This window comes from Sylvia atricapilla, chromosome Z (genome assembly GCF_009819655.1).
Source record: "Sylvia atricapilla isolate bSylAtr1 chromosome Z, bSylAtr1.pri, whole genome shotgun sequence".
NCBI classification, from domain to species: Eukaryota; Metazoa; Chordata; class Aves; order Passeriformes; family Sylviidae; genus Sylvia; species Sylvia atricapilla.
In genome coordinates this window covers 15214389-15227324 of record NC_089174.1, presented here as the reverse complement: position 1 = coordinate 15227324, position 12936 = coordinate 15214389, and the positions used below count along the sequence as shown (strand labels likewise).

Below are 12936 nucleotides of genomic sequence, written 5' to 3'. Positions count from 1 at the left end.
GATGGATGGACAGTAGTGCTACTGAGAGTAGGTTTTGTAGATACCAGTCTCCTGCATTTTTGCTAGCATTCAGAAATGGGTTTGTTTTAAAAGAAAACTTAGAGTGAGTTAATGTCAATCATGTTGTGACAATTAGATTAGCAATCAAACCAGTTTCAACTTGCAAATTACTTGGTGTTCTTATATGCCCTTTCTTACATTGATGGATAAAAAGTAGAGGTGATGACATGATAAATATCTGCTGTTACTTTTTTATAGGAAGGTTTTTGGTAATTTCAGTCAGTTACAGTTTAATCATTGACAGGTGATCAATTTACATTTCACAGGTTCTAAAGCAAAGGCCGCGGTTTGTTGCACTAAAGAAGCAACCATCTTATATTGGAGGACACGAAAGTTTAGAGTTAAGAGATTATCAGTTAAATGGGTTGAATTGGCTTGCTCACTCATGGTGCAAGTAAGTAGTCTGAAATTTGTTTGTTTGTAAATTGCAGGCATTTGTAAAGTTTTGAATTTTTTTCTGTTAGGTAGGTTTTTATTTAAGTTGGACATTTTCATAAGTGTAAGCTCTAAGTAGAGGTCTGAAGGGACTGGTTTTGCTCTAAGTAGTACCAAAATTACTATTCTATGTCCATTCTCAACAAACAACAGCTAAGATACATTATTACATTGCTTTTTGTTTCAATGGAATAAGTCATAGTTTTAAAACCACCAGCAAACCTAAAACATTAAAATGAGAAAACTCAAACAAACATTTCTGGAATATCAACATTAGTATTAAACTTTTAAAATTAGTCTCAGGAGGACTACTTGCAACATTTTTGTTAATTTAAGGAAGTAAGAGGAGTTGAAAATCTTTTTATGGAAAAACAATGTAAATTAATTTCTTCAAAATGTATAGCAGCAAAAAACTTGAAAACTTCTATGAGTGAGTTTTATGCTCAAAAGATAGTAATTTCTATTTATCCAAGCCTTCCTTATCTCCACACCTCCCCTAAATAGCTTTGTTTCTTTTTTTTTTTTTTTTTTTTTTTTAGGGGGAATAGCTGTATTCTCGCAGATGAAATGGGTCTGGGTAAAACAATACAAACAATTTCTTTTCTGAACTATCTGTTTCACGAGCACCAATTGTATGGGCCTTTCTTGTTGGTTGTGCCACTTTCTACCTTGACGTCTTGGCAAAGAGAGATTCAAACCTGGGCTCCTCAGATGAATGCTGTAGTTTACTTAGGAGACATAACTAGTAGAAATATGGTGAGTATTTCTCCTTGTCATTGGCAAGTCTTGTACATAAACAAGACCTACTTCATATTCTTATAATCTCTGTATCTCAAATATTTTGATTGGGACTGGGCAAATATTTCCTTTAGCCCTGTGTCTTTAAAATGTGATTCAAAAGCTTGGATTTTGATCTCATGTCATTGTGTGTGAGAGATACCCTTTCTGCTTAATAGTCAACAGAATTAAAAATTCTGTCTTGCATTTGAAAACAAGCTATCTTCTGCCGTGGGATTATTTAGGTGGCTGTAGTGAAAATTACTATGTAAGAAAACCAGTCATTATCTTATTTCCTGAAAGGTTGTTGGTTTGTTAATGTTAATAATCTTACCCATTTAAGTAAAAAGTTCTTGTATGGATATGTATGTGTATATATTTATGTAAAAAATGTTTATATAGATATAAAAATATAGAATGCTAATATATGTTTATATATATATATTTATGTGTGTGTGTTGTCCTTCTGTTTTGTTATCGTATTGGTTTATGCTGTTAATTATCTACATTGTTGCAGTATTTAAATTTATTCCAGTCAGCAAGACCTTTTTTCTTCAGCTTATAGTTAACTTTTTTCTTTTTGTAGATAAGAACTCATGAATGGATGCATCCACAGACCAAACGATTGAAATTTAACATACTCTTAACAACATATGAAATTTTGCTGAAGGATAAGGTAATTTGCCTTTCTATGGGGAGATAAAAATAATTTCCCCAATATATAATTCTCTTTAGACTTGCGTGTATTTGATTTGTGGCCCATTAAATTTATGGATAGTCTGATAGTTTTTGTTTTTAAAAGTATGACAGTGTGTAGTATGGGGTTTTGGTTTGTGTTTCTGAGGGGGCCTTTTCTTATTTTAAGCGCTTCTGGATTTTACATATGTACGGTGAGGCTTTCAGCCTTTTCCCATTTAGTGAGGTGGATAACATGGATAACATTTAATTTCCTTCAGTTTACTTGAGATTTTCATTACTGTGATGATCTCCTCCCAGCTTCATGCTCTACTTCTTTGCAGACCACCATCAAGGAACTGAAGGAGGACCCAATCCTTAGTCCCAAATATGATACAAAATAATATTAGAAATATGGAAACTAGGAAATCACATATAGTTTTTCTGTTATATTGTGCATACAGTAGTATGTGTTCTGGCTCTGTAGTGATAACACACAGAGTTACTGTGTGTCATCTTATCAGTATGTGGAAATTGAAGAAGCACTTGGCTGTACTTCATTTGTTTGTATGGGAAGAAGTCAATAATTATATTTTTTTCCTGCCATGTTGAAAAATGTGGGTCAGACTTCTGGGAATTTTAAAAAATAATAAATTTAATTTATGCTTTCTTAGGATGACTACACAGCTTTTCATTGAACCTGGCAAATGTAAAAGCCATAATCAGTACTAAAAACATACTGCTGTTATTTTATTAAAATAAACCAAGAAGTGATTTCGTTTATAGATTGATTATATAATGTGAGAAATCATGTAATGTGTTAATTTGAGTAATGTTTCCCCCCTTCTCCTCTTTTTTTCCAAGTCATTCCTTGGTGGTCTGAATTGGGCATTCATTGGAGTTGATGAAGCTCATCGTTTGAAAAATGATGACTCTCTTCTGTACAAAACTTTAATAGACTTTAAGTCTAACCATCGTCTTCTTATTACTGGAACGCCTCTGCAAAACTCTCTCAAAGAGCTTTGGTCTTTGCTGCACTTCATCATGCCAGAAAAGTAAGAAAGAGTTTTTTATTAGGTTTATTATGGAAAAGTAGTGTAGTAAAGTGAGAATCAGAAGAAGTAGGGAATTGTACCGAAAGGTAGCTTAAATATCCTACATAAAGGACATGCATGTATTTTTTCATTTGGCTTTAGGTAAGTAATGTTGGTAGCAGATGTCCCCTTTTCCCATTTTAGCAGTGATGGATTGATGTATGGGTCAGAACCTGACCCTGAACCAAAAAGGTTTCATCTTAGCCTAAGAGAAAAATCATATAGTTTTGCTTTGGGGAAAAAACAATGGAATCTTTCTTGTGTTAGTACTACTAATAAAAACAAATTTGCATCGAAGATGCCAAATACCCAGTAGTTCAATCAGATAACTGGTTTTCCCATATGTTTTGCATATGGTAAGCTTATTGCATTAACCTGATTTTGTAGTAACTTGTGTAAATATAAGGTGAACTAGAGCTCATGTGAAAACATGTTGCTGTCAGACATCTTGTAAATGCCAAGCACCATAGCTCTTTTTAATTTGAGCTATGGATTGATTATACTGACTTTCTCAGAACATTACAAGCAAATCCACTGAGGTTGGGTAGCCACTGCGCATTTGTTTAATCATAAACTCCATTCTCCACGTCTATTCTCCAGTCTCCAAGTCAGACAAGCTACACATCACCTAAACCATACCAGCTGCTAGACACATTTTAAGTATATTCTCGTTCTCTTGCACACCTTCTAGACATGAAGCTGGCTTTTATGATGTCTTGATAAAATATAGTAATGGAGTTTTCTTCAACCATTTAGACAAGTGTCCTTGCAGAAAAAGAAAAACGTTGCATTTCCATCGTGGAGTCAGAAGTTTTAATTCTGTAGACGTTTCTGGAAAATTCCATTCTTCTATTTACAAACAAGCACAATATCTGGAATTTCTTGGGAGGTGAAATTTCAGAAATTGGACAGAAGAGAAGGGAGTGGGGAAGAAATCTGAATATATATGTGTCTTTGTGGTATATGTATCTGTGTTCTGTGTCTGTGTTGCCTTTCTTCCTGAATTTTGCTTCATCAGGTCGTTCACAGCTTGTCATTCTTTTGGGCTTACACTTTTTTATGTTGAAGGTTTTCCTCATGGGAAGATTTTGAAGAGGAGCATGGCAAAGGGAGAGAGTATGGTTATGCGAGTCTTCACAAAGAACTTGAACCATTTCTGCTGAGAAGAGTGAAAAAAGATGTAGAAAAGTCTTTACCTGCTAAAGTTGAGCAAATTCTGAGGATGGAAATGAGTGCATTGCAGAAGCAATACTACAAGTATGTACCAACTCTTTCTATATTCTGCTGTTTCAGTGATGTATCTATGCACATTTTACTGAATTACAGTGATTTGTGTACTGTATGGAAGTTGAGGCTTCTTCATGTACCCTACAGTATAAGGTTTCACAGCAGTAAAATTCTGTGAAGCAAGGGCTCAGGAATTCCATATCTCTAATGTCTAGTCATGTTGTTTCTTTTGTTTGGGTTATTGAGAGATGCTTTTTCTTTAGCTTGAGAGAAGCATCTTCTGGGAAATGCTTTTTTTCTTTAGCTTGTTCCTATTTTGACGGCTTACATCTGTGTTACTCCCACATATGATTAGAAGTTACTAATATTGTACATCTTATTTCATAGGTGGATTTTAACCAGGAATTATAAAGCCCTTAGCAAAGGTTCAAAAGGCAGTACCTCAGGCTTTTTGAACATCATGATGGAACTCAAGAAGTGTTGCAACCATTGCTACCTCATTAAACCACCAGATGATAATGAATTCTATAATAAACAGGAGGCCTTACAGGTAATGTCACTTTTTAATTAAAAAAAAAGAAAAGAGGTTTTAGGTCTGTAGTTTTCACAGAATTTTGTAGTGCCTTGGCAATTTATTATTTCTTATTGAAGTGTATTAAGGGAATAAAGGTTTTCCACAAAGTGTACATCTTGTGTTTTTATGGTGAAGTATTTTTTGATTCATAATTGGAACTGAATAATTGACACAGAACTGAGTAAATAAATATGCACAGTTTTAATTACATATTATTGTATGGATGTTTTAAACTCTAAAATTCTTCAGGACTTTTAAGGCAGAGTTGGCCTTTTATTCTTCTGCCCACAGTAATAGAAAGAAAAGCTAACCTCAGGTGGATGTCCAACATACCCCAGTGTGTGGTAGTGTTGAGATTAATTTATTTTGCAATGTATGTTTCTTGGGTTTTGTAGCATTTAATACGTAGCAGCGGGAAACTAATCCTTCTTGACAAGCTACTGATTCGTCTGCGAGAACGTGGCAACAGAGTCCTGATATTCTCACAGATGGTAAGGATGCTGGACATCCTGGCAGAGTATCTGAAATACCGTCAATTCCCATTTCAGGTAAAAAAACTTGGTGGTAATAGCAGCTAAGAAGCTTTGATCTTGAATATGATTTTTTTTTTCTTTACTATGAGGGTGTCAGAGCACTGGAACACGTTATGTAGAGGTTATGAAATTTCTGTCTCTTGCTGAGGTCCGAAAGCTACTTGGACATGACCTTGGGCAGCATGCTTTAGCTGTCCCTGTCTGAGTGAAGGATTTAGACAAGATGACCCTCAGCAGTCCCTTTCAGATATGTGATTATGTGACCTTTACCCCTTTGATTAAAAGAATGTGGAAGAAAATGTCTTCTTCTATTTCTAGAAAGTGACTGGCTCTATGACGAATGTTATTTTGAAGTGAAATAGATGAATTAATAATTAATGTGAGCTGTTTATTTTGGTTTTTTCCCTTCACATAATAGTTTTGGCAGCTGACAGTTGAAGTTGCTCTGATACTCAGTATAGTATAAAATACTTTTTAACTGTAGTTCTCAATCTTTTTAGAGACTTGATGGATCAATAAAAGGGGAATTGAGGAAACAAGCACTGGATCATTTTAATGCAGAAGGATCAGAGGTATGGGGTTTTTTTTCTGAGAATAGAGTTTTATTTTTCCCAAGAAGTAGGAAAAGACATTGCACAAAAAAGGAGGACTTAAAAAAGTGAGGAGTATATCAATAAGTTTGGAAATTCATTGCTACTGTCTAAAGTAGAAGTTTTGTATAATCTTTTTTTTTAAGAAGAGGTTAAGTAGAAAACACAAGTTAGGAAAATGGTAGCTGATTGCTCTATAAATGCTGCAGAATTTTAACCCTGGCTTTGTTCCTCTAGAATTTAATAATGTTTACAAGAGTGCTGAACTTAAGCAGTTAGCATTCAAAAATCCTTTGGCAATGGGCAGAACTAAATTCATATATCCTTGCACGAACAACCATATTTTTACTTGTTTCAAGTACAATTCTTGTTATCTTCATTTGTTGCCACCTGTTACATGTCATGGAAGAAATAGTAAAGTATTGACTTCTAATAATTCTTTGTGAGCAACCTGCGAGTATGTAGCCATCTGTTACTATTCCTTAGATTCTGAACTGGAATATTTGTTTCTTATTTAGCACTCTTATTATGCAAGTCATTCTGTGTCTTTGAATCGGTTTAAATAGTTCGTCCTACACTCTCAGATTTGGGGTAGGGGAGGTTGGTTGGTCATTGATTTTGGGGTTTAGTTTGTTTGGTTTGGGTTTTTTTGTTTTGTTTTGTTTGTTTGGGTTTGTTTTGTTTGTTTGTTTGAAGATAGCATTTGTTAGTTGCTGCTGAGCTTGTCTACTTTGTGGAGGGAGAAGGTACAAAAGCTAACTCTTTCAGATTTCTTCAATAGACATTGTGAAATCAGACATCAGAAATGTTAGACATTTCTGAAATCTTAGCAGTTACACGATACATTTTCTGAGATAAAGAAGAATTTAAGCCACGCGTTTCTAAAATTGAGGCAGACTCTGCATTTATACAGCAGGAAAAAGAATGCTCTCAGTTATATTTTTTATTTCCTAATATTTTGGAGGAGATTTTGCAGAGTTTTTATATTACTGAGCTAAGGGCTATCTGGAAATCTTTATCACAATTATCAGGACTATTTTCCTTATTGTAACGGTTGCTGTTTCATGTGACTGTACTGAAAATTTGGTTTGCTTGGGGTTTTTTAGCCTGCTTTACTTTAGGTTGGATTTAATATTTTGGTTTTTTGCATGTCTCAGTATCCTTCTGCAGTCTTTCATAGTTATGAAAGACTGATTCAATAATTTTATGATGCCTACAGGGTTTTTTCTCCTTGCTGTTTACCCATTTTCATATTTTTCATCAATATGCTGGACAGCATTGAACTTGGAAGATTTTTGCTTCTGTCTCTTAAAGAGTTATGCATAGGCTCAAGTGCTTTCCCTGCTCTGACATGACTGTTTAGTCTTGCAGGGCTTGGGGCAGGAAGGATGGGAGAGTGCTTTTGTAACATTAAAGGCTTTGACAGTAAGATTCGGTATTTTTTTGGCCAGTCTTGTTTTTTTGGGATGTCTTGCTCAGTGATCCTTATCTAGGATACTGCTTCCTTTAAACTGTTGAGAAGTCAGTAACTTTATGAAATAAATTGCTAATCAGCATTTGCTTTATATTTAAAAAAGCTTTAAGCATGGATCAATTGCAGATTTGGTAGTATATGATTTAGTAGTCTGCACTACATACTGCATAAAGTTGATTCCTTTAGAAATATTCAAGTATTGTATATAAAACTATTTCCTACTTTATAATTCCAGGACTTCTGCTTTTTACTGTCTACCAGAGCTGGAGGATTAGGTATCAACTTGGCATCTGCTGATACTGTGGTTATATTTGATTCTGACTGGAATCCACAGAATGATCTGCAAGCACAGGCTAGAGCACATAGAATTGGACAGAAGAAACAGGTAAACACACTCAGTTTAAGTTCCAGACTTGAAGGACAGTTCTGTACATCAGCTGTCCACTCTCTGTCTGCACCAGTCAGTTCTCATGTATTTTTGAGAATAACTAATACTTTCTGCATATGTCCAGAAATGTTAGTAATGATCGTTTCTTTTTTCCTAACTCTCCATACATGAAGACATAATATGACAGCTGTGGTAATTGGGTGGGAGAGGGAGAAGAGTTATGGACTTGTCTGTCTTACATTCATTGGTATGATGTCATTCTACAAAATAATTGCTACATCAGTCACAACCCCAATGCTTAAATATTCTAGTTCTCAACCGGATTGTTTCCTTCTTACAGAAGACATACAGTAACAATTGCCAATATGATATTACTGCCTTTGGCAATACTTGTGCCAAGTCACTGAAGTTTGTAAAGAAAGGTCTAAGGTCTATTTATTCAGGTTTTTTAAATCATTTCTGTGAAGACTGTGGTAATATGATTAAACTAGTATTTTGTATTTGAAACATGGAATAAAAAATCTGAGGTTATGTAACAAATACTGAGATTTCCGCTTTAAAATATTTTTATTTTTTAAATACACATAGGTTAATATTTATCGACTAGTCACAAAAGGATCAGTAGAAGAAGATATTCTTGAACGGGCCAAGAAAAAGATGGTGTTAGATCATTTAGTAATTCAGAGAATGGACACTACAGGGAAAACTGTGTTACATACAGGCTCTACTCCTTCAAGGTACCTTTGTGTTTGTTTCTATACCAACTTATCCTTAAGAATATTTCACTTGTAAATGAGAGGCAAAATATGATGCAAGTCTTTATGATTTAAAGTATTTGTAGATTTTTATTTGGATATTAAATATGTATCTCAAATATATGAAGTGTTATATTTAACAGTGAAAAGAAAGATTCATTGACTCATGATTATAGAGAACTTTTCTAATTAATAAGTTAAAATGTTTTTCCTGAAACATCATTTATTTTAGCTCAACACCTTTTAATAAGGAAGAGTTGTCAGCAATTTTGAAGTTTGGTGCTGAGGAACTTTTTAAAGAACCTGAAGGGGAAGAACAGGAGCCTCAGGTAAGTATCACTTCTGGACTAGGTAGAAAAAACATCTGAAAATATATATACATTATTTAATTGTAAAGAGAAACTTCTTTTTTATCCTCAGGAAATGGATATAGATGAAATACTGAAGAGAGCTGAAACTCGGGAAAATGAGCCAGGTCCATTAACTGTAGGAGATGAGTTGCTTTCACAGTTCAAGGTATGACTCTGCTCCCTCCTTCCTGCCATAGTTGTATTTCCCTTTTTAAACAGTGCTATTTCTCTTCTATGTACCTATCTCTCCATTCGTCTGGAATAGATGCCTCAGTAAGTCAGCTCTGTATCACTTCCCAGTGAAATGGTTGTTTGCCTATACATGGTACTTCACCATCAGTATAAACAACTAAAAATACATGATGTATTTTGATAATAAAATAAGATGTATTTATGAATGTGTTAATGATTAGGATTTTAATTTTGTGTTTTATTTGCTGCCTTTGTTATTAAGCAGCTATGTGTATCATTAAATGCAATATATTCTTTGTGTTTCTTAGCTGATCATTTCTCCAAGTTGCTTTTAGCCCCAAAGTGAACTTGGAATGCCAGGTATTTTTAAGTGTTATCAGTTAAACATATTATGTGTAGGGAAAAATAATGCAGAGCATGATATGTTTGTTTAGTTTAGGAGATTATTAAATGGCTCTCCTGCTAATCACTCATTTGCAACATATTTTGATATCTGCGTAGTGTTGTTTTGTTACTTTTATATTATTATAGTTTCGCATTAAATCAGGCATTTAAATGTTGTTAGTCCTACTTTATAGGAAGTTAAACAACAATTGTACAGGTGTGAGGGGCGTGATTCTCCTTGTATCTCAGCCCATGCTGAAAGGAGTCTTGTCTTTACTGAACGAATAAAAGTACTTTCTCTAGAGATGATTCCATGAATTTGTAATTTGTAAGTTTTATATATATCTTACAAAACAATAGCATATATTGAGAGAGATAAAATATGTAAGTAATACATGTATAAATGCACAAAATATGGGATCTGGGACTTCATTTTCCTAAAACAGTAATTGAGTAGTCTTTTTCAAATTGCGTCATGTATTGACTTGATGAAAATACATACATTTTGATGTACAAGGTGGCCAACTTCTCCAATATGGACGAAGATGATATTGAGTTGGAACCAGAAAGAAATTCAAGAAATTGGGAAGAAATCATTCCAGAGGTCCAGAGGCGAAGAATAGAAGAGGAGGAAAGACAAAAAGAACTTGAAGAAATATACATGCTTCCAAGGATGAGAAACTGTGCAAAACAGGTGTCTCTTGGTTCTGACTGAAGTGTAGTTCTGTGTTGCTTTTGGTGTTATTTGTTGCTTTTGGGGTTTGGGTTTGGGTTTCGTTTTTTTTTTTCCTTTTCTGAACACCTTTTTTTGACAGAGCAGGTAAAACTTGCTTGTATTAGTTACTTACATAGCTTGCTTGCTCTGGAATTCCAGATTAGTTTCAACGGCAGCGAAGGGAGGCGCAGTAGGAGTAGAAGATACTCTGGATCTGATAGTGACTCCATCTCAGAAAGGAAAAGGCCAAAAAAACGTGGAAGACCACGAACTATTCCTCGAGAAAATATTAAAGGATTTAGTGATGCAGAGATCAGGCGGTAAGATATGGGAGGGTGTGCATATTTAAAGGGGCTAGAAATTACAGTTATTTTTATTAATGATATTCTTTTATTTGTCTTAAAACTACAGGTCATAATCTGCTTTTCCTGAAGTTGTTTGAAATCTTTTTATTCTAGGCATTTAATGTTTTTACATTGTGGTGCTGACATAATGAACTGTTACAGCCAGAATTTGAACCCAATTTAGTGAGGTATAAAATCAGGTTTGAAAAATATTCATGATTGGTTTAAATTCATTAGTTCCTGCAGCCTATGAAGACAGTTATTTCACTGGATGATTACTGACAGTGATTTTACAAGGTGTGAACTTTCCTTTAAAAAGAAACCAGCAAAATAATCTGGTTTCCACCAATTTATCTAAACCCCATAGTGCTGTAACAATATGTTGCATACATTTGGTGACACAAATGAAAAAAATCGATTGGATTCTGTTTTCTTTTTAAACTTCTTGGTACTATAATTGAATTGTTATATCCTGCCTTTTTAAAACTAAGAAAATACAAAATCATATTTGAAACCTGTACTATTATTGGTCTCTTCTGTACATGCTAAATATTTGCTGAGGTATTGTTTTGGTAGGAGGAGGAGAAATTCTTTTGGCAAGCATTTTTGGGTTTGTGAAATGGTACTTTGCTTCTGAAATTTAAGTATGCATCTTTCTCTAAAATGCTGTAAAGTTTTCAGAGTATTATTTTAGAGATGTACTTTAAAGATCCTTTTTAGCTATCTATCTCATCTAACAGTGAGGTAAATTGGTACTTTTTTCAAGGCTGTTCTTTTGCTTGCACAAGCAGTTTCGTTGTTGAGGAAGTTTTCTTTCTTCTTTTTATTAATTAATTTATTTTAATTTTATTTTTATTTCATTTCCTTTCTCCTCCAAGTATCTCCAGTTTCTTTCCATTGCTTAGACATTTCAACAGATAGTATCTTTCATGTCATTTTCCAAAATCTTCCAATTACCTGTTGGAGACTGCTCTTTCTAAGAACTGTATAATTACACGTAGCATGATGTCTGAAATCTTCATATACTGTAAATCCATGTTCAGTTTTCATTTTTAGATACATACAGCTGCAGAATCCTCAGTCTTGTGAAATTAATAAAGTAATCTCAGAAATAAAATTCATCTTCTATTGTTTTATTTATATCAGTTCTCAAACCCATAAAACTTATTTTATTAATCTGAACTCTCTACTTTTTTTCCCCCATTGTCCACATAGCATTATTATAAGATTAACAATTGAAACAATACAACTTTAAAAAACGAATGTAGTTTGTTAAACATATACTTAAATGGCAAAATTATTTTCTGTTATTAGGTTTATCAAGAGTTACAAGAAATTTGGTGGCCCTCTCGAGAGGTAAAGGTGTTTGATTATTACTTACATGGCAACTTGGAATCTCTCTTTTATAAAAATTAGAATGTACCGTGAAACTTGACTCAGCAGGGGAAATACATCATCTTGAATATAGTGAGACTTTAGTTTCTTCATGTATGACGTGTGCAGACAGCCACACAGCAGACCTTGCAATTTGGAGTAATGCTTCCTTTAAGATTATCTGCTGACTTGTTTTATCTTTTTCAGTTATAATAATGCACTTGCTGTGTTTAATAAGCCTGTTGAAAGCCTGTCAGTTTATCCACTCTGACTGTCAAAGTTAGTTATGCATTTTACATATTGTCAGTTGTTTTTACGTTTTTCATTATTCCTCTTTTAAAAAAAACTTCCCTTAAAAGGTCCTTAAAAATATTAATCCTTAGAAATATTTATAGTGCATATCATCATATGATGCATTTATGTATGCATGATTTAATGATTCTTTTTCTTTTCTAAAGAAATGTGCAATAATTTAACACTAGGGTTAGGGTTCTTTACAATTCTTGTTTTGTTGTCCTCATACCTAAATCATTTAGTTGTTTTTGTTTTTTTTCTTGGATCAAAATTGAACACCAAATAGAAATGATTTCACTGATAGCTTCCGTGATCATTTCTTTAGTTTTAAAGTCTGAAGGGGTCATTCACAATAGCCAAATTTTCAGAGTTACAAAAAATAGGTATTCTTTTTATTACAGGTTAGATGCTGTAGCTAGAGATGCTGAGCTAGTTGATAAGTCAGAGACAGATCTCAGACGTCTGGGAGAACTTGTACATAATGGATGCATTAAAGCCTTAAAGGACAATTCATCTGGACAAGAAAGAGCAGGTACAGTATTCAAGAGTCTTGAGGGGACAGTGAAAAATGTCAAGAAGAATGAGTTACTCTTGCACTGTGATCATAAAAGAAAAGAATTTTGTTGGGAAATATGAAAAAAATGGGATGTGTACTGGATGATTTAAAAATCCCAGGGTTATAGTAAGCTGATTTTTTGCCT

General features: G+C 33.9%; 1 protein-coding gene across 3 annotated transcripts in view; it reads left to right on the top strand.

Moving 5' to 3' along the window:
• Positions 1 to 12936, top strand: part of CHD1 (chromodomain helicase DNA binding protein 1) — a 55182-nt gene that overhangs the window by 28807 nt on the left and 13439 nt on the right. For 2 of the 3 annotated variants that reach the window (XM_066339027.1, XM_066339025.1), the window contains exons 11-26: positions 327 to 454; positions 1035 to 1251; positions 1859 to 1948; positions 2812 to 3002; positions 4110 to 4298; positions 4656 to 4818; positions 5238 to 5390; positions 5876 to 5947; positions 7675 to 7824; positions 8416 to 8564; positions 8815 to 8911; positions 9003 to 9098; positions 10026 to 10202; positions 10383 to 10543; positions 11882 to 11923; positions 12637 to 12767. In XM_066339027.1, the coding sequence (XP_066195124.1) occupies positions 327 to 454; positions 1035 to 1251; positions 1859 to 1948; positions 2812 to 3002; positions 4110 to 4298; positions 4656 to 4818; positions 5238 to 5390; positions 5876 to 5947; positions 7675 to 7824; positions 8416 to 8564; positions 8815 to 8911; positions 9003 to 9098; positions 10026 to 10202; positions 10383 to 10543; positions 11882 to 11923; positions 12637 to 12767 (2206 nt within the window). The remainder of the gene's footprint in view (positions 1 to 326; positions 455 to 1034; positions 1252 to 1858; positions 1949 to 2811; positions 3003 to 4109; positions 4299 to 4655; positions 4819 to 5237; positions 5391 to 5875; positions 5948 to 7674; positions 7825 to 8415; positions 8565 to 8814; positions 8912 to 9002; positions 9099 to 10025; positions 10203 to 10382; positions 10544 to 11881; positions 11924 to 12636; positions 12768 to 12936) is intronic. The other variant, XM_066339026.1, reaches the window with a different exon arrangement.